This window comes from Anomaloglossus baeobatrachus, chromosome 5 (genome assembly GCF_048569485.1).
Source record: "Anomaloglossus baeobatrachus isolate aAnoBae1 chromosome 5, aAnoBae1.hap1, whole genome shotgun sequence".
Taxonomy (NCBI): domain Eukaryota; kingdom Metazoa; phylum Chordata; class Amphibia; order Anura; family Aromobatidae; genus Anomaloglossus; species Anomaloglossus baeobatrachus.
The window spans coordinates 537,246,989-537,267,181 of record NC_134357.1 but is presented as its reverse complement, the minus strand read 5'-3'; the positions used below and the strand labels follow the sequence as shown (position 1 = coordinate 537,267,181).

General features: G+C 45.8%; 1 protein-coding gene across 1 annotated transcript in view; it reads right to left on the bottom strand.

The window, feature by feature from the left end:
• LOC142312186 (uncharacterized) overlaps nucleotides 1–16,471 on the bottom strand; it is a 58,149-nt gene extending 41,678 nt beyond the window's left edge. The window contains exons 1-2 of the mRNA XM_075351088.1: nucleotides 16,359–16,471; nucleotides 16,182–16,279 (exon numbers count right to left, since the gene is read on the bottom strand). Coding sequence (XP_075207203.1) covers nucleotides 16,182–16,279; nucleotides 16,359–16,443 — 183 coding nt within the window. The 5' untranslated portion in view covers nucleotides 16,444–16,471. The remainder of the gene's footprint in view (nucleotides 1–16,181; nucleotides 16,280–16,358) is intronic.
• Between the last annotated feature and the right edge of the window lie 3,722 nt (nucleotides 16,472–20,193).

Here is a 20,193-nt window from a genome sequence, read left to right as displayed (position 1 = left end):
TGAGAAGGGGGGAGTAATCCCTTTTTTACTGGTGGGGGACTTCAATAATGTGATAGATCTGTACTGGGATAGGAGTAGTAGACCTCCAGGTATCCAGGATAGTTGGATGACTTTGTTTGGCACTCTTATTGGGGAACTTGGAATGGTGGATGCCTGGCGAGTGAGGAATGGGAGGGTATCCTGCTTCTCTTGTTATTCGGCTTTACATAACACTCTGTCCCGCATTGACATGGCTCTAGCTAGTGATCTGATAGATGCAATGATAGGCGACGTGCAATATCTGACAAGAGTGATTTCAGATCATAGGCCGATTCTAGTGTCCATAAGACAGGGGATCCTGACAGGGGGAAGGAGGGGAGAGTGGAAGCTTCATCCAGCATGGATCCATCATATTAATATGGGGAATATAGAACGGGATCTCGGGGAATTCTTTATCCACAACGAGGGTAGCACTGGTCCCATGGTGGTATGGGATGCGATGAAGGCATACCTCAGGGGGCTCCTGTTCAGGGATATCTGTAAACGTAAAACACAGACGAGGCTGGATGAGAAAGATAGCCTGGAGGCCTTAGATAAGGCAGAGCTGGAAGCAATTCGGAGTAATACTACGGACGCGAAGCAAAATCTTAGGCAGGCGCATGAACAGGTTAATAAGATGCTTTTGGAGAAGGCGGTAAGGAAGCAGGCATTCCAAAAAATTGCATTTTTATGAGGAGGGAGAAAAAGTTGGTCATCTATTATCGGTCATAGCTGCAGCTCAAAGGAGTAGTTCATTTGTGCATGGTATGGACACAGTGGAGGGGACACAGGTCACTGAGGTTGAGGAGATCCTTGGGGTCTTTAAAGATTTCTATCGCACGCTATATTCTTCTAGCAGAGAGATGAGGGTGGAAGAGGTGGACTCATTTCTTGAGCGAGGTGAGCTTCCGGTGTTGTCTGTGGCGGATAGAGATAAACTGGAGTCCCCTATTACTATTGATGAACTGGAGGGCGCTCTGCATGGCATGAGCAATGACAAGGCACCGGGAGCAGACGGGCTACCAGTTGAAATTTATAAACAGTTAGAAGAAATCCTATTACCCAAACTATTGAAAGTCTTTGAGGTGGCGGAGGGGGAGGGTGTATTGCCTGAATCTATGAGAGAAGCAATAATAGTAGTAATTCCTAAGGAGGATAAAAATCCGAGGCTTCCAGACTCATATAGACCAATCTCATTATTAACAGCGGACGTGAAGCTTCTGGCTAAGGTGTTGTCAAACCGGCTGACTGGAGTTATATCTAACCTAATACATATGGACCAATCAGGGTTCATGGCCAATAGGTCGACAGCTACTAATATCAGGAGATTATATCTTAATCTACAGTTGCCGCCTGACAACCCTGGCCGGAGGTTGATCGCTTCGCTAGATGCCCAGAAAGCATTCGATAGTGTTGAGTGGGGGCATCTGTGGAAAGTGTTGCAACATATGGGTTTTGGCCCACGGTTTGTAAAGTGGGTGCAGCTGTTGTATAATAGGCCTACTGCTAAAGTTAGAGTTAACGGTATGACCACCTCAGCGTTTGAGTTGCACGGGGAACGAGGCAGGGCTGCCGACTATCGCCGCTCCTATTTGCTATTGCAATAGAGCCTCTGGCGGCGGCCATTAGGAAATCAAAGGAGATCCATGGATTTAGGTATGGGCATTTAGAGGAGAAAATAGCTCTTTATGCTGACGATTTATTACTTTTCTTGGGGGATCCGTCAGCCTCATTGGATCATGCCATGCAGATAATAGAGAAATTTGGAGAAGTTTCGGGACTGACCATTAATTGGTCTAAATCGAGCCTCTTTAAAGTGGATGGGGAAGTAGCCTGGACAAATGATGATACTGGGGCTAACAAATATAAGAGTGTGGACGAATTTAAATATCTAGGTATCCAGATATCTCTGCCAGTAGAAAAATACATACAGGTGAACTTATGGCCGCTTCTTAAAAAATTGAGAGCCAAAGTGGATGCCTGGAACAAGCTACATTTGTCAGTTGTTGGAAGGGTTAATTTACTAAAGATGGTAGTAATGCCTAAACTCCTATACATACTGCACAATGCCCCTGTTTGTATTTCAAAGAAAAGATTTAAAGGGATAAACTCACTGTTTAGGGACCTGGTGTGGGGTAAAAAGCAGCCTAGGGTGCGATTAGAGACTTTACAAAGGCCGAAAGATGAGGGGGGTCTAGCAATCCCAAATCCGGAATTGTATTATATGGCGGCGCAATGTCAACACCTCAGGGGCTGGTCTGATCGAGAGAAAGATGGGGGCATTAAAGAAGTGCTGGAATACATAGTGGGTAGAAGTCCATTGGTAATGGGATTAGAGGATGGTGCGGTGGGGATCTTGGGTGGAACGTCTCCTACAATGGCACTTATAAACAAGACCTGGGATAGGCTGAAAAGGGTGAGAGGGGTAACCCGGTTAACTAAGTTTACACCTATCTGGGATAACAGTAATCTGCCGGAGATTCAGAAAATGGGGAATATTGAGGAGTGGAGACGCAAGGGTGTAATATACATGCATCAGATATTGGACGGGGGAATTCTAAAATCGTTCCCACAGTTACAGAGTGAGTTTCAGTTACCGGCGTCTCGCTGGCTCCACTACAGTCAATTAAAACATGCGATTGCAGCCCAAGCGGCTAAAAAAAGTGTGGACATACAGACTGACCTGGTACCGGAGTATGTGTGTAAGGGCGGAGGAAGCAGGGGATCATTTCTGGCACATATAAAGATATACTACATACCTTTCTTTTAGACTACCCAATTAAAACTAAATCTAAATGGGAGGAGGAAGTTGGGCCGATAACGGAGGAGGTGTGGGAGAGTATCCTGGAATATGTCCCTAAACTTTCCATGAGCGAACCAGCCAGACTATCTCACCTATACGTGATTCACCGGGTATATAGGTCTCCTTTACTGATGTTTAAAATGGGGTTGAAAAGGAATTCGGAGTGTCCAAGGTGTCAGGGATCTGACGCAGGTATTTATCATATGATGTGGTCTTGTCCGAGACTGGTCTCCTTTTGGACTAAGGTTATCCACAAGATAGGAAGAACATATGGGTGTGTCCTTCCCAGGGAACCATTGCTATGCATATTGGGATATGTTGAGGAGCTTGGGGTGGAAAATACTATGAAAATTGCCATTGCTAGGCTGCTGTATACGGCAAGAAAGCTGATCGCCAGGTCCTGGATTAAAAAAGACCCCCCGACCAGGGGAGAGTACATTAAAAGGGTGAAATGTATTCTTCAGCTGGAACAGGGATTGTATGAAAGAAGGGGGAATGTTAAAATGTTTGAGAAGCTATGGTCTCCTTGGCTGCAATGTGAATAGGACGAGTGATGGACCAGTAAACTGATTTGGGACCGGGATAGCCGTCGGAGACCTCTGATGTGTGTGTTTTGTTTTATTTGTGTTACTAGTTGTTCCTCCTGCACAACGGGATGGTTGCTATACTGCAGTTGGAGGGTATTCTAAGTGTGGACTAAATGGGATGTAGTATCGGGGAGAAGTGTTGCTGCCGGGGTGGGGGAGGGGGCGGGAGGGGGAGTTAAAGGGGTAATAGATGTGATAATCTTAATTTGGATGCCGATTTGTTATTCTGTTGTATGTATTCTGTTTTAATAAAAAAGTATCTGATTTAAAAAAAAAAAAAAAAAAAAAAAGAAGAATTTTAAAGAATTAGGCACCAAGCTGAAGGAAAAGGACCTCCAGGGCAGTGTTCTCTGAAATATTATCTGTGCCATATGCATCATAGTATAATAAAATATGAAAAAAAAAAAAAAAAGGTGGGGGGGAGCACTCTTAATGATATATTGTTTGGTAAGAAGCTAGAGCAGAAGACTTACAGTATATCTAATGGTCAATAGACTGTTTATTTATATGAAGCCTACATAGTTAGCTGAAACGCATTGTTTTAATAAATTAAAAACTTTTTCATTCTCTGGATCTGTGTGGAATCACCTTCCTGGGGCTTTTCACTTTTTTTGGAAGTATACACTTAAAGTGAGGTCTCGTCATCTGTATTTATTTTTAATCTTTCCTTTGGATTTTGATGTACTACAATGAATGTGATGTTTTAATCTACTCATTTTTGCAGTTGCTGGAATTCTCTCTCCTTTTTAATGTGTCACACACTCAGGAACCAGAATCAGGCCACAGTGCACCGCACCCTATTTTGAGAGATTTCCCCACGTGGTGAGATGATGCTTCTGTCTTTCTGTGTGTTAAGAGTCAGTTTAAAGGCGGCTAACTAGACTACTACAAGGAATGGAAGGCCTCCCATATGATGACAGGTTGAAAAAGTTAGAGATGTTTAACTTAGAAAAAAGACGTCTCAGAGGAGATCTCATTTATATGTATAAATACATGTGTGGTCAATATAAAGGACTGGCACATGACTTATTTCTTCCGAAGACAATACTAAGGACGAGGGGGCATATACTGCGAGTGGAAGAAAAGCGATTCCGGCAGCTAAATAGGAAAGGGTTCTTTACAGTTAGAGCAGTCAGACTGTGGAATGCCCTATCACAAGAGATAGTAATGGCAGACACTATAACAGCTTTTAAAAAAGGGCTGGATGATTTCCTCAGTACACACAACATTGTTGGTTATAAATGACTTAGTGACCAAATGTAGAACTGGTGGAAAAGGTTGAACTAGATGGACCTAGGTCTTTTTTCAACCCAAGTAACTATGTAACTATGTGTATACACAGAGCACATACTGTACATACAAACACAAACATAAGTACAGAGAGCACATATATACACACACATACACAAGTGTACATCAAGCACATACATTTATACAGAGCACATACATACATACACAGATATGTCTACACAGAGCATATACATACACAAATAAACATGTATCCATATAGTATGTATGTGACTTCTGTGCAAGGTCACAGGCACAAAATAGCAATCTCGCACTGACTAGGCAAAAGCCGCCCGCTGAGCAAAATTCTGAGAAACACTGACACCCTTTACTCTAATACAAGGATCTGGATTTACCACAGGGTCCAGTAGATTGCTGCCTATGGATGGGCTGCAGTCCAGAGATGGGAATAGTCACCAGGCAGGATCAAACCAAGGAGATCAAAAGAGAGGAGCATCAGGATCCGAAGAATCGTTAGGGAACCGGGGCAAAACCAAGATGTCAGTAAGGTACAAAATCAGCTGGTAGGAGAATCATCTGAAGAACAGGCCAAGGTCAAACCGGGACAAAAGTAGCAAAGCACAAACAGAACTAGAGAAGCATGAATAACTAAAGTGTATCTGACAAGGTCCAGCAGACGACTGAAGGCTAAGGAAGAGTGTGGTGCCTTCCCATAGACTGGAGCTGGGGAATTCAGCTGGAGAGTACACACATCCATAGTCAGCTATAAGTACTGCAGGTCCCAGCCACACCAACCTTACTGGATGGCCAGAGCACGCGCTCAACAGAGCTACTGGAACTGACTTCTCCTCTGTCACCAGCATTGCCTAGAGAGGGAATACGGTGGTGCCTGGTGACAGAAGCAGAAGTAACAGGAGCAGCCTCTGGTGGGTATAGGACAGTATACACAAACACACATGTATACAATGAACACACATATATATACAGAGCCCTTACACACAAATATGTATACGCAGTACATGTTCATAGACATGTATACACACAGCATATATACTTTTATACACACATATATGGCAGATCAGATTAAATGTGGAGAAATATAAAATTATACACATGGGAACTGATAATACAGAGGTACCATATGTTCTAAGAGAAGTAAAACTAGGAGAGACACTTGTAGAGAAGGGTCTGGATGTAATTGTAGATCACAGATTAAAGGGAACCTGTCATCAGAAATTTCGCCCAAAAGCTAAAAGATTCCCCCTCTGCAGCTCCTGGGCTGCATTCTAGGAAGGTCCCTGTTATTATTGTGCCCCATGTGAGACCAAAATAAAGCCTTTATAAAGTTCTACCTTTTTGTATGCAGCTTCTGTAAATCTGACACGGGGGCGGGCTCTCTGCCGTCCGTTATTCTGCCTCCTGGTCCTGTATGCCGCCCCCATCGCTCCTTTCCATATCTGATGCACCGCCCACTGCTCCAGCCATCCCCGCGCATGCCCAGTGCCAGTCTCACAGGACTGAGCAGTGTGACCGCTGGTGACGTGTGTGCAGGCAAGTGATTATGGGCGGGACTGTGACTGTTATCAGCAAGTACCCGCCCATAATCTCGTGAGCGCGCAAACCTCTCCAGCGGTCACACTGAGCTCAGTGTAGATGCTAGACTGTATGGGCTGCTTCCAGGGATGACGTCCCTTTGTCATGTGATAGTATTTTGAACACGCCCCTATCACATGACAAAGGGACGTCATCCCTGGAAGCAGCCCATACAGTCTAGCATCTACTCTGAGCACAGTGTGACCGCTGGAGAGGTTTGCGCGCTCACGAGATTATGGGCGGGTACTTGCTGATAACAGTCACAGTCCCGCCCATAATCACTTGCCTGTGCACACGTCACCAGCGGTCACACTGCTCAGTCCCGTGAGACTGGCACTGGGCATGCGCGGGGATGGCTGGAGCAGTGGGCGGTGCATCAGATATGGAAAGGAGCGATGGGGGCGGCATACAGGACCAGGAGGCAGAATAACGGACGCCAGAAAGCCCGCCCCCGTGTCAGATTTACAGAAGCTGCATACAAAAAGGTAGAACTTTATAAAGGCTTTATTTTGGTCTCACATGGGGCACAATAATAACAGGGACCTTCCTAGAATGCAGCCCAGGAGCTGCAGAGGGGGAATCTTTTAGCTTTTGGGCGAAATTTCTGATGACAGGTTCCCTTTAAATAACAGCGTGCAATGTCAATCAGTGGCTTCTAAACCCAAAGGATACTGTCTTGTATTAAAAGAAGAATAAACTTGAGGCAAAGGGATATACTACCACTTTACACAGCATAAGTGCAACCTCATCTGGACTATGCAGCTCAGCTCTAGGCACCAGTTCATAGACAGGATACCCTGGAGCTAGAAAAAGGTACAAAGAAGAGCACAAAAAAAAGAGATATAGTTCAGCTCACCACTCCAAGGCAGGTCTCTCCAACTTCTGGTACAGTGCAGAGAAGATAGACTCCTTATTCATAAGCAGGGACATGTCCAAGCAAATGCTGCATGAAGCTTGGCACATTTTATAAAAGTATTTTAGCGTAGGACTGCCCCAATAGAGATTTGCCGTGAAGTGGCGGGGTGGCTCAAGAAATTGCAATTTTTTGCCAAAAATCTCAAATTTATAATAAGTACAGTTGGAATTTTTAGTGCTGAAGTGCACATTTAGTGCTAGCTTTTTGTTTTTTCTTCATTGAATTGGTCGGTGGCTGACCCCCACCTTGCTATGCACCCCAATTTGGGATGTATTCCACCCACCTGTCTAGATTTTGGCGGTTGGTGACTGTTCACATTTAGTCATCAGGCTTTGTCCACAGGCTATTTACTTCATGCAGCATTTGCTTGGACCTGTCCCGCCCACAGCCATGATTCAGTCATGGGTACGGGATTGAACTAGACCAGGTGAGTGTTGCTAAGAGCAGTTCTACTATTTCATATGTGAGGCCGTTTGGCACATTCTATAAAAATATTTTAGCGTAGGACTGCCCCAATAGAGATTTGCCGTGAAGTGGCGGGGTGGCTCAAGAAATTGCAATTTTTTGTCAAAAATCTCAAATTTATAATAAGTACAGTTGGAATTTTTAGTGCTGTAGTGCACATTTACTGCTGGCTTTTTTGTTTTTTCTTCATGCTTATGAATAAGGAGACTATCTTCTCCGAAACGCATATAGCGTAAATATAACTTGCACTTGGTTGGATTTAACTTTTTTATGAAATTTGAATAAAGAATCCTTTTATTATGTCGGTGCTGGATTTTCTCTCTCTCTCCCTCCTCCCTTCGATGTGACTGATTATACAAAGAAGAGCCACAAAACTGATAAGGGACATGGACGATCTTAGTTACGAGGAAAGACTAATATAATTAAAATGTACCTATTCTTAAGAAGAGATGTCTAAGGAAAAAAGTGATTAACTGGCTAAAGTACATAAATGGCCCATAAAAAAGTATGGTAAAATGCAGTTTCATGTAAAACCCCCTCAATATAACAAATAGGCCACTCCCCTCTGTTTGGACAAAGAAAGGTTCAATCTACAGAGCAGACAAGCCTTCGTTACCAAAATATCTGTGGAATAGCCTACCTCAAAAGCTGGTCAGAGCAGGAATTAAGACAGCAAAAAAGGGAAACAGTATATTGGAATTGTATGTAAAGTGCTGTGGAATTAACAGCGCTATATAAATGAATAAATTATTATTATTATTATTTACCTCTCCAGGTCACAGAAACTAATGCACTAAGACAGGGGTGGGGAACCTCTGGCCCGCAGGCCGTATGCGTCCCATAAGGAAGTTTTCTGTGGCCCCCGGGCAGATTCCTGTGGCCGCAGTGCTTGGGCCGGCCATCGCGTCTTGCTGGCCGCTGGCGCTTTAAATCTCTATGTGTGCTGTGAGGATGCACATTCCGGAGTCACACTTGCCAGTGACTTGCGCGAGTCTCACATCGCATCACCCGACACAGCCGTACAGATACATGTATTTCTAGGCAGCTGAGATGCTCTTGTCCGCTGAGTGTGCGGCCGTGCCAAGTGATGCGATATGTGACTCCGGCAGAAGCGTTCACTACTGAACGCTGCGTGAGCGTACCATTGGGTCCTCGCACTGGCCTGTGCCTGTATGCTCAGGACTACATGGGCGAGGTTAGCGCGTTGCGCTCCCGTCCCACAGAAGACGAACAGCAACTTCAAGGCTTCCAGCACTGTATGCCCGCCTTACAGTGCTGTGTGACCCTGTGCTGTGTGAAACCCAAGGTGTTGTGTGTCCCCTCCCCAAGTGCTGTGTGTGCCACTCATAGTGCTGTGTGCTACCCTCCAGTGCTGTGTACCACCCCCAGTGCTGTCCGTGCCCCACTAGTGATGTCTGTGCTCCAAAAGTGCTGTCCATGCTCCCCCAGTTTGCACCTAGTAATGTCTGTGCTCCCCTAGTCAGGACTGTGCTCTTCAAGTGTTATCTGTTTTCCCCAGTGCCCCGCTAGTGCTGTCTGTGCCCCCCCTGTGCAGTCCATGCTACCCTCATCATATCAGAGCCCTCGTGCTGTCCATACCCCCAGTGATGTCTGTGCTCCTCCAGTGCAGTCCGTGCCCCCCAGTGATGTCTGTGCTTGCCCAGTGCTGTCCGTGCCCCCCTAGTGATGCCTGCTCCCCAATGATGTTCATGCCTCAACAGTGCTGTCCGTGTCCCCGCAAGTGCTGTGTGCCCCTCAGTCATATATGTCTCCCAATGATATCTTTGCCCCAGCGTCTCTTGTGATGTATATGTCCTCAGACCTTTCTGTGATGTATATGCCCCAGCCCCTCATGTGATGTGTATGCCCCCAGCGTCTCCTGTGATGTGTATGCCCCCAGCATCTCCTGTGATGTGTATGCCCCCCCCCAGCATCTCCTGTGATGTGTATGCCCCCAGCGTCGCCAGTGATGTTTATATCACAAAAGGGGTTGGGGCATGCATATCACATGAGGGGTTGGGGCATGCACATCACAGAAGGCACTGGGGGCATACACATCACTGAATGGCCTGGGGGTCATTCCATGACAAGTGATCCAAATATAAATATTTTTTTTATCTGATGTCTTTAGATTTTTTTTTATTTTTATGAAGTACAACTTTAATTACAAATTAAAAGTTTTGAATTTTTTTCTTCATCAGTTAATTTTTTACTGACTTTTAAAGTTTAGAAAGTGCGAATTTTGGCCTGGTATTGCTTTACATTTTTTATCATATCTCGGGCTAGAAGTAAGATAAAGAGATGGGAGAGGCATCATTTTTTCTCAGAACGGTACCAGCTTTCACTTGATATGTCACAAGACTATGTTTCTTTATATTTTGTTTAGGAGAAATTAAATAAAAAAATTTGATGCGCAATTGTGAAAAAAACGTATTTTTTAAAATTGTGAAAAATTGCATGTGTGTTACTTGTGTTCTTGGTTATATTTGTGCAGGGATTCAACTTGGGATCCAACTCTTTGGTAGTGTAGTCAGTATCACAAACTGTTCACTTCTGCTGTGGGTGGATTTAAATTTAGCTTTAATCTGCAGAATGATCTCTGAATCAGTGTCACTTTTTCCTTCACCTTCTACTGTTTCACCTGCCAGATTAAAGATCTTTTTTTTTTTGTAACGTTTTCTAATTTTTGTTGGCAATATCGTGGATAATGTTTTTTGTTTGTGTTTTTTTTTTTGCAATAGGCGATTCTTCGATGTTAGAAAGTGATTTATTTATATACTCTATTGTTAAATCAGGATTTATAAAATCCTCTGTGTTGGAAGTAACAGGTTCTTCAAAATTTTCTGTCTGCAGAGTATTTTTCTCTTTTGCAAGTTGCTTTCTACAACTGTCACAAATTTTCATGCCTGCATTGATTGGATGTTTTATGTAAATCCATCAATCTTGTACAGACCTAAGATTTTTTTTCTTGTTGTGTGTCCAGTTTTTTCAAAAGGATTACAACAGCTTATATTATAAAATGCTGTTCCTTGAGAAGTAGCAGCCATTGCTGTGTGAGAAAAATACAGATAATATTAAGTTAAGGGCACTTTACACGCTGCGTTCCCGCCCCGTCGGTTGTGCGACATGGGCAAATTGCTGGCCGTGGCGCACAACATCATTAGTCCCCGTTACATGGACTTACCTTCCCTGCGACGTCGCTGTTGCCAGCGAACCACCTCCTTTGTAAGGGGGCAGTTTGTGCAGTGTCACAGCGACGTTACACGGCAGCCGTCCAATAGAAGCAGAGGGGCGGAGATGAGCAGGTGGAAGATTCCGCCCACCTCCTTCCTTCCTCATTGTCGGAGGATGCAGGTAAGGAGATGTTCGTTGTTTCTGCGGTGTCACATGTACTGCCCTGAGAGGGGCCCGGCCGCTTCCCCTGCTTGCTCGGGCCGAGCCGCTCGAGGTCCGGGCTCGGGTTGTTGGTGGCACGAGCGCCTCCGGACCGGGAGCCACGTCACTCTTGTTAAGGGGAGTAGGTGGTGGGAGGATGGTGGTCGTGTAACGGGTCGTGACGCCACCCACGGGTCGTGGTGACGGGAGAAGCACCACCGCTGCGACTGAAGTGATGGCGGGCTCGTCCGGGATCGGTGTTGAGGCCGCAGCCGAGATGTTAGCCCCTCCGTGGGTAGGGGCGGTGTGTCCCGGGGCCCTGTGGGGGGGACTGTAGGAGGGATGGTGGTTGTTGTAGTCTGGGTGCAGGGCGCCGTGCCGCGGTGTAGTGCGTCGTGCCCGGATGGCACTGGTGTACTCACGATTAATGCACACCGAGTCACTGGTAAACCAAAGTTCGGTAGTGGTCGGTCCCCACGGCCGGCTGCTGTTGGCCCCTGTGGGGTTGATGGTGGCCCCTTTTCCCGTGCACCTCTGGATGTTTGGTTTTCAGCTCCCCCTGCTTCAGCAGTGGTAGCCCGCTGCCCGGCGTTGAGCTGCCGGAGGAGCCCTCGGTTGCCCGCAGGCACTGGCCCGTCGGGTGTTTGGCCCTTGGCGGTGGCGCTCACCCGGTCTCGGTGGGCTTTTGCCTTCTTTCGGGACTTGGTTGTGGATGAACCCCTGAGGTCCGGCCAGCAATAAGTCAATTTGCCTACATTCAGTGGCTTCTAAGCTAGGACAGGGTCTGAGTACCCTTCTTCTGTTTGGCGCTCCGGTACACGTTTGGCTCCCCGGTTCGGGACCGGCGGGCTCCAACCCAAGCCCGGTCCGTACGGTTCCACCGGTTGCTGCACCGGTACTCCTGCAGACGGCCACCACCGCCTGCCTGCCTGACGTTTTCCAAGGGGCCCAGGCTCCTACCCGGGTCCCTGACAGTCTCTCTCCACTTTCACCTCCTGTCACTGTCAACTCTAAACTTTTTCTCTGTTTGAACATCCTGCCCCAGGACAGTAGTCTCCTCGGTGGGCGTGTCTTTCCGCCTGACTCCGCCGACCTGGTGTGCTCTACTTGCCCTGGGGTAGGCATCAGGTCTCCCTATCGGGTGACATGTATGTTACCCCACAGGGGATGGGGGTGTGTGTGTATGTGGCTGGTGTTATTACCTGTGACCCCCTGGGGTCCAGGGCGTCACATCACACACAGCGATGTGTGCTGCCGCAGGAACGACGAACAACATCGTACCTGCAGCAGCAACGATATTATGAAAAGGAGCGATGTGTCAACGATCAATGATTTTTTGCGATCGTTGATTGTCACTCCTAGCTGTCACACGCTGCGATGTCACTAACGACGCCAGATGTGCGTCACAAACACAGTGACCCCGACGATATATCATTAGCGATGTCGCAGCGTGTAAAGCACCCTTAAGGAAGATGGGTAATAAAAATAAAGATTTACAGTACACTTGAGATAGAACTGTGTCACTATAAATTGAGTATTAGGGCTAGCGCACACAGCTTTTTCTGTCTACGGATAAACGCTGCGGATTTGGCAGCATTTTTCTACCCAATTTTCACTATATCTGCATTAGTTTTTTTAATCGCTAGTGAAAACAATGGCAGATTTTTTTCATCTAAATAGTGATAAATGCTGCGTTTATTGCAGTAATCTAACAGTTGTGAAAGCAGTGATTTACTCACTCTGTGAGGGTTTCAAACAACACTGCATGTGTTTAACCCCATTGAAATGAATGGGGGGTGTTTTTCTAAACAATGATCACTCAGAATAGTGCTGTGTGTGTGTATTAGCCCTTAATAAGAAAAGCATTAAACTATTAATATAAATTTACTCAAACATTATACACACAAATATTGTAACACACAAACTCCCTTTGTTGAAAAGTGACCATGTCCATGCATGGTGTTCACGTAAAAGCTCTGAAGCTCGGTCTTACTTCCATATTTTTAAATATGATCCCATTGCGATCCCAACTGGAATTTTGGTACATATGTGGCCAGGAACATGTGCATTTTTTTTTTACATTTTTCAATTAAACGTTTTTTTTTTTTTTCCGGAAATTCGTTTTAAAATTTTGCGTTTGCGTTCACATGGGTAAAATATTACCAAAGATACTCTTGTGACATATTTGGTGAAAGCCTGTATAAGTCTGAGTAGATGGGGTTTATTTTGTTTCTCTATCTTTTCTTCTAGCCTGAGTTATAAGGAGAAATGTAAAGGCAGGCAACACCGAAATTCACACTTTTTCCGAACTTCGAAAATTAATTAAAAATTAACAAAATCTCAAAAGAATTAAAAATATAGAAGTAAAAATCATTGGTTCACTTGATATGGAATGACTCCTGGGGCATATAAAATCACAGAAGGGACTGGGGTATATAAAATCACTGGAGGGGCTGGGGCATACATATCACGTTGAAGATGCTAGGGCATATACATCACAGGAGGGGATGGGGCAAGTACATGACATTGGAGAAGCTAAGGGCATACAGATCACAGTGGAGAACCTTGGGGCATACACCTCACAGGAGGGGCTGGATCATATACATCACAGGAGGGGCTGGATCATATACATCACAGGAGGGGCTGGATCATATACATCACAGGAGGGGCTGGATCATATACATCACAGGAGGGGCTGGATCATATACATCACAGGAGGGGCTGGATCATATACATCACAGGAGGGGCTGGATCATATACATCACAGGAGGGGCTGGATCATATACATCACAGGAGGGGCTGGATCATTTACATAACAGGAGGGGCTGGATCATATACATCACAGGAGAGGCTGGATCATATACATCACAGGAGAGGCTGGATCATATACATCACAGGAGAGGCTGGATCATATACATCACAGGAGAGGCTGGATCATATACATCACAGGAGAGGCTGGATCATATACATGTCCCGAGCCTTTCATGCCCCCAATGTCTCTTGTGATATATACAGCAGTCCCAATGTCTCCTTGTGATTTATATACAGCAGTCCCAGCATCTGTTATGTGATATATATGACTTACCAATCTTATTCTCACTAAAAGTTGAATGCGCTCCAGACAAAGTCAAACCTGGAAAAGCAGTTGTGAAAAGCAACATTACGTGATCAATGCCACCGAATATTAACCACCACACCAAAGTGAAGCTGCTCTGGCCACCACAATAGGGGTGAGTTAATTAATTTCTTGATCAAATATAGGTTAATTTTCACATTGATAATTTTATGTGGCCCCTGAAGGTTTGTAGCAATTTACGAATGACCCCTTGCAGTAAAAAGGTCCCCTACCCCTGCACTAAGAAGATACTTTAAGAACTCTTAAAGGGAACCTGTCTCCAGTTTTTTTTTAGAATCTCAACAAATGCCACAACAAATTTCTGCTTTTCTTAGGCATTTCACAAATGATTACATTGATCCCTGATTCTCCATGTACACCCTTAAAATATCATTGGATTTGGTCCTGCGCTGTATTTAAATGAGGCTGATCCGGTTCGATGGGCGTCCTCCTCATGGCATCTGTTTCTCCTCTCTGATTGATGTGGATGACAAACCCTACATCATCCACATAGCTGAATGAAGTCTTACGCCTGCGCAGTAGGATTGCCGGCCGCACAGGCGCATTTTGCTCTTCCCTAGTGTGGGCACAGCATAAGATTTGTATGAGCAGGGAGGAGGAACAGACGCCATGAGGAGGATGCCCATCGGAATGGACCAGCTCTAATCATGCCATCTCCACCATTCTCATTACAGGTATAAAACAAATAATAGTAGTGGATAAAACAAGACTGAGCACAAGACCTTCACAGCCGTCTACACATCATAGGGAGATTTCTTCTTGGATCTCCTCATACTTAACCAACCGAGCTTTCAGCGTCTCCCACTCTCACACCACTTCCTCATCTCGCCCCCTATCTGTCGGTGTCCCCAAGGTTCAGTTCTTGGGCCCCTGTTGTTCTCCATTTACACTTTTGGCCTGGGACAGCTCATAGAGTCCCACGGCTTTCAGTATCACCTCTACGCTGATGATACGCAGATCTACCTCTCTGGACCTGACATCACCTCCCTACTAACCAGAATCTCACAATGTCTGTCTGAAATTTCATCATTTTTCTCTGCTTGATTCTTAAAATTGAACATGGACAAAACAGAATTCATTGTCTTTCCTCTCCTCACTCAACCCCCCCCCACCTGACATATCTATCAATGTCAATGGCTGCTCACTTTCCCCAGTGCCACGTGCTCGCTGCCTGGGAGTAATCCTAGACTCTGATCTCTCTTTCAAGCCACACATCCAAGCCCTCTTCACCTCCTGCCGCCTCCAACCCAAAAATATTTCCCGGATCCATACATTCCTTTCCCAAGAAGCTGCAAAAACCCTAGTACATGCCCTTATTATCTCCCGCCTAGATTATTGCAACCTCCTGCTCTGTGGCCTCCCTTCTAACAGTCTCGCACCCCTACATTCTATTCTAATCTATGCTGCCCGGCTAATCTACCTGTCCCCCCGCTACTCACCGACCTCTCCTCTCTGCCAATCCCTTCACTGACTTCCCATTGCCCAAGGACTCCAGTTCAAAACCCTAACCATGACCTACAAAGCCATCCACAACCTGTCTCCTCCCTACATCTCTGACCTAGTCTCCCGGTACTTACCTGCACGTAACCTTCGATCCTTACAAGATCTCCTTCTCTACTCCCCTCTCATCTCCTCTTCCCACATCACATCCAAGATTTCTCCTGTGCCTCCCCCATACTCTGGAATGCTCTGCCTCAACACAACAGACTCTCGCCTACCTTGACAAGCTTCAAAAGGAACCTGAAGACCCACCTCTTCGGACAAGCCAACAATCTGCCGTAACCCTCAGTCTGATACAGCGCCGCACACTCAGCTCTACCCTAACCTACTGTATCCTCACCTATCCCTTGTAGACTGTGAGCTTTCGCGGGCAGGGACCTCTATCCTCCTGTATCCTGTCTGTGTCTAGTATTGTTTATGATTATTGTACTTGTCCCTATAATGTATACCCCTTTCACATGTAAAGCGCCATAGAATTGATGGCGCTATAATAATAAATAATAATAATAAATAATTTCATGACACCTTCTCTCCATGTACCTGATGATCCTGAAGAATATTGGGATCTTCTTGTTTACAGTCCTGTGGAAGAAGAGGATGGGGACATCTCTCTGATGTTGTTCTCTTACTGGATAGAACTGGAGGAAACACATACAGGGACTTAGTTCATTCTTTACATACAGATAATTATAGCCCGTGTGTATTTAGTCCTATTACCTGGTGATGTGAGGGGCTGAGAAACCTCCATCATGACGTCCTTGTACAGATCTTTTTGTCCTTCTAAATACTCCCACTCCTCCATGGAGAAATAGATGGTGACATCCTGACACCTTATAGAAACCTGACACATACAATGATACCGTCATCCCCCGATCCCTACATAACGTTACGGTATAATGTCCCAGCATTCCCAGCAGTGTCACCTCTCCAGTCAGCAGCTCAATCATCTTGTAGGTGAGTTCTAGGATCTTCTGGTCATTGATGTCCTCATGTATCAGGGGGTGAGGTGGAGGCCCCGTGATTGGGCTCAGGGGTCTTCCCCATCCCTCAGACACAGGGTCCTGACAGTGCTCACTAGAGGTCTTCTTCACTACTGTGTAATCCTGGTTATGGAGAGACACATTAATAAATATCACTACAGACATTCCCAGAGACCTCACCTCTCCAGTTCTGTCCATCTGTTATTCCCATAGATAAGAATGGTGTAATGTGACGTCATCAGAATCTCTCACCTCTCCAGTAAGCCGGAAGAGGACCTCCAGGGTGAGGTGTAATATCCTCTCTGCCATCTTGTCCCTGTCCATATCCATCCTTGAAAGGTCAAATCAAGAAAACTGTCTTATATAGAAGATCTCCACTGAGAGGATCCGAAATCCGATATTGTATTGTGATAAGACAATTACTGGAGATAATAAGGGGAAACATATGAGGAGATAAAGCATGAAGTTGCTATATTCTCGGATTCTATAAACTCGAGTATCATAAACACCGGATACTCGCTGCACTCGTCACTCAGATGTGATAGTAAAGGAGACTCCAATTCTCGCTCGTCCACTCAACTACCGCAATAGGCTAAACTGAGCTAAGTGCCCACACAGGCAATTCACTCATCATAAAAACAAAAAAAAAGTTCCAAAATGATTTTCAGCGAACTTTCTTTTAACAGATTTAGGAAAAAGAAAAGAACAGTGTCCATTCTTGATAAAGACAGAAGCCATCTTCAGTATATCTGAAGTTACTGACTGAGCAGCCATTATCTATGAGAGGCAGAGAGAGATACAGAAATATACAGCCGCATCCATCTTATCTTACAGGAAAATATATCTTTGTACTTCATTATCCAGTAGATAGAAAAATAATCAAAATTCTATGTAATAGAGATGAGCGGACCTTTATATAAAGTTCAGTTCTGGACCCCATTGGAAATCACTGAGGGGATGGTGGTACTGTGGGAACATTATACTGTGTGGGGGGGGGGATGGCGGTACTGTGGGAACATTATACTGTGTGGGGGGGATGGCGGTACTGTGGAAACATTATACTGTGTGGGGGGGATGGCGGTACTGTGGGAACATTATACTGTGTGTGAGGGGATGGCGGTTGTGTGGGAACATTATACTGTGTGGGGGGGATGGCGGTACTGTGGGAACATTATACTGTGTGGGGGGATGGCGGTACTGTGGGAACATTATACTGTGTGTGGGGGGGATGGCGGTACTGTGGGAACATTATACTGTGTGTGGGGGGGATGGCGGTACTGTGGGAACATTATACTGTGTGTGGGGGGATGGCGGTACTGTGGGAACATTATACTGTGTGTGGGGGGGATGGCAGTACTGTGGGAATATTATACTGTGTGTGGGGGGATGGTAGTACTGTGGGAACATTATACTGTGTGTGGGGGGATGGCGGTACTGTGTGTGAGGGGATGGCGGTACCGTGGTAACATTATACTGTGTGTGAGGGGATGGCAGTAGTGTGGGAACATTATACTGTGTGGGGGGGATGGCGGTACTGTGGGAACATTATACTGTGGGGGATGGAGGTACTGAGGGAACATTATACTGTGTGGGAGGGATGGCAGTACTGTGGGAACATAATACTGTGTGGGGGATGGCGGTACTGTGGGAACATTACACTGTGTGTGTGGGGGATGGCGGTACTGAGGGAACATTATACTGTGTGGGGGGATGGCGGTATTGTGGGAACATTATACTGTGGGGGGGGGGATGGCGGTACTGTGGGAACATTATAAGGTATGGGGCTAAGAAAGGAGTGGTAGTATGAGAGCAATTATTCTTTCCTCACTTTCTGGTGTTCAGAGTTGAGTCGTCTGTATCTATCAGAGGAAAAGGAACAAACTCTTTCTGATTCTTAGAAAGCGACAAAATAAACCCCTCACCAGAACAATCCCAGTACTGAAAATATTAATGCCCCAGTAATGGGGAATCTCCACATACCTCCACCTGCAGAGCCGCACACCCAGATGATAAATGCTAGAATGTACGGGCTCCTTCCAGGTATGAGGTAAGTTGTCACGTGATAGGGGCGTGCTCAAAATGCAGCCGGATGTTTTGCAGAGGGAATAAACATTATTTTCTAAGTCCACGTGGTCCTGCAGTTAATTATAAGAGAAGCGGGTGATGGGGGTAAAACCTCTAGATGGGGGGGTGCAGGGGGCCCCCTTTCATGATTACAGTGTACAGGAGGAAACATCCCCACGCCCACTAACCTGGAAGGAGCCCATACATTCTAGGCTCAACTCTAGCTATATGGCTGCTCTGTGCTTCCAGGACCTGTGATGATGTCACATTGAGGGGAGGAGTCAGGGGGTCACATGATCAGCTCCTCAGTGTATGCAGGACTCTGCTGTGCTGGATGAGGGGAAGATTATCTGTGACGAAGGGGGTCGACATATTGGTGCAACCGCACAAGGGCCCGGGAGGTTTGGGGGGGTCCATTTCTACCTCCAAAGTCGGTGGAATTGTGCATTTGCTTTTCGATGAGTTATTGCACTGAAAAGGCCCATTTACAGGTTTTGCACTGGGGCTCTTTTCTATCTGTGTCCATCAGTGATGTCATGTCAGGAGTAGAGATGAATAGAGATGAGCGGACCCAGACAGTAAAGTTCTGTGGTCGTCCTAAACACGGACTTCACACAAAAAACAAACAAACAGCGTTCGGGTGCTTTACGTATGCTGACCACTCTCGCGAGCATCGCTGTGCTGATGTACACTCAGTGCTCGGTCTAGTGTGAGCTGCTTGTAGTGTTTGATTGCCTCGTACTGGGGGTCATCAAAGTCATCAAAATGGAAGAACGGTATGAGAACAAAAAGAGGGGAAATAGGAAAGAATTCCACCAATAACAAAGAGCTTCAGTTACAATTAGGGGAGAGATAAGAGGGGAGATCAACAGGTATAAAAAGGTACAGATAGAAAGAAGAGAATAGAGAAGAGGGGAGATCAACAGGTATAAAAAGGGACAGAGAAAGAAGGGAATAGAGAAGAGGGGAGATCAACAGGTATAAAAAGGGACAGATAGAAAGAAGGGAATAGAGAAGAAGGGCAGAGAGCACAGGATCATTCAATAATTACAGTGTCTCGAGATATTTCGAAAGAGGGGGAGGCCAGAAAAGTCTCCCAATTAATGGTGCTTTAACATCAGCGGTTATTTGCCGGTCAGCAAAAAACGCAAACCGCATATGAACGGATCCTGTGGATTGAATATCCAATGCATGCAACCGCAATTGTTATTTTACCGGATCCTGGATGCAGCGGGACACAGAATTTATCGGCTGGCACTGGAGTCAGCTGAATCCTGATTTCACAGCCCGCACACACTGCAATGAATGCAGGTTAACAGCAGTCACTGGTTGCTGCCGATCCCCTGTGACCGTGTCTGGGCTGTGTGGTCAGGAGTTCAGCTGAATTCAGATCAGCTGAGGACTCCAGTGTTGGCCAGTTACTTGTTCTGTGTCCCGCTGCATCCATCGCAGTGTGTGCGGGCTGTGAGGTCAGCTGAGTTCAGATCAGCTAGTGCCGGCCAAACTCA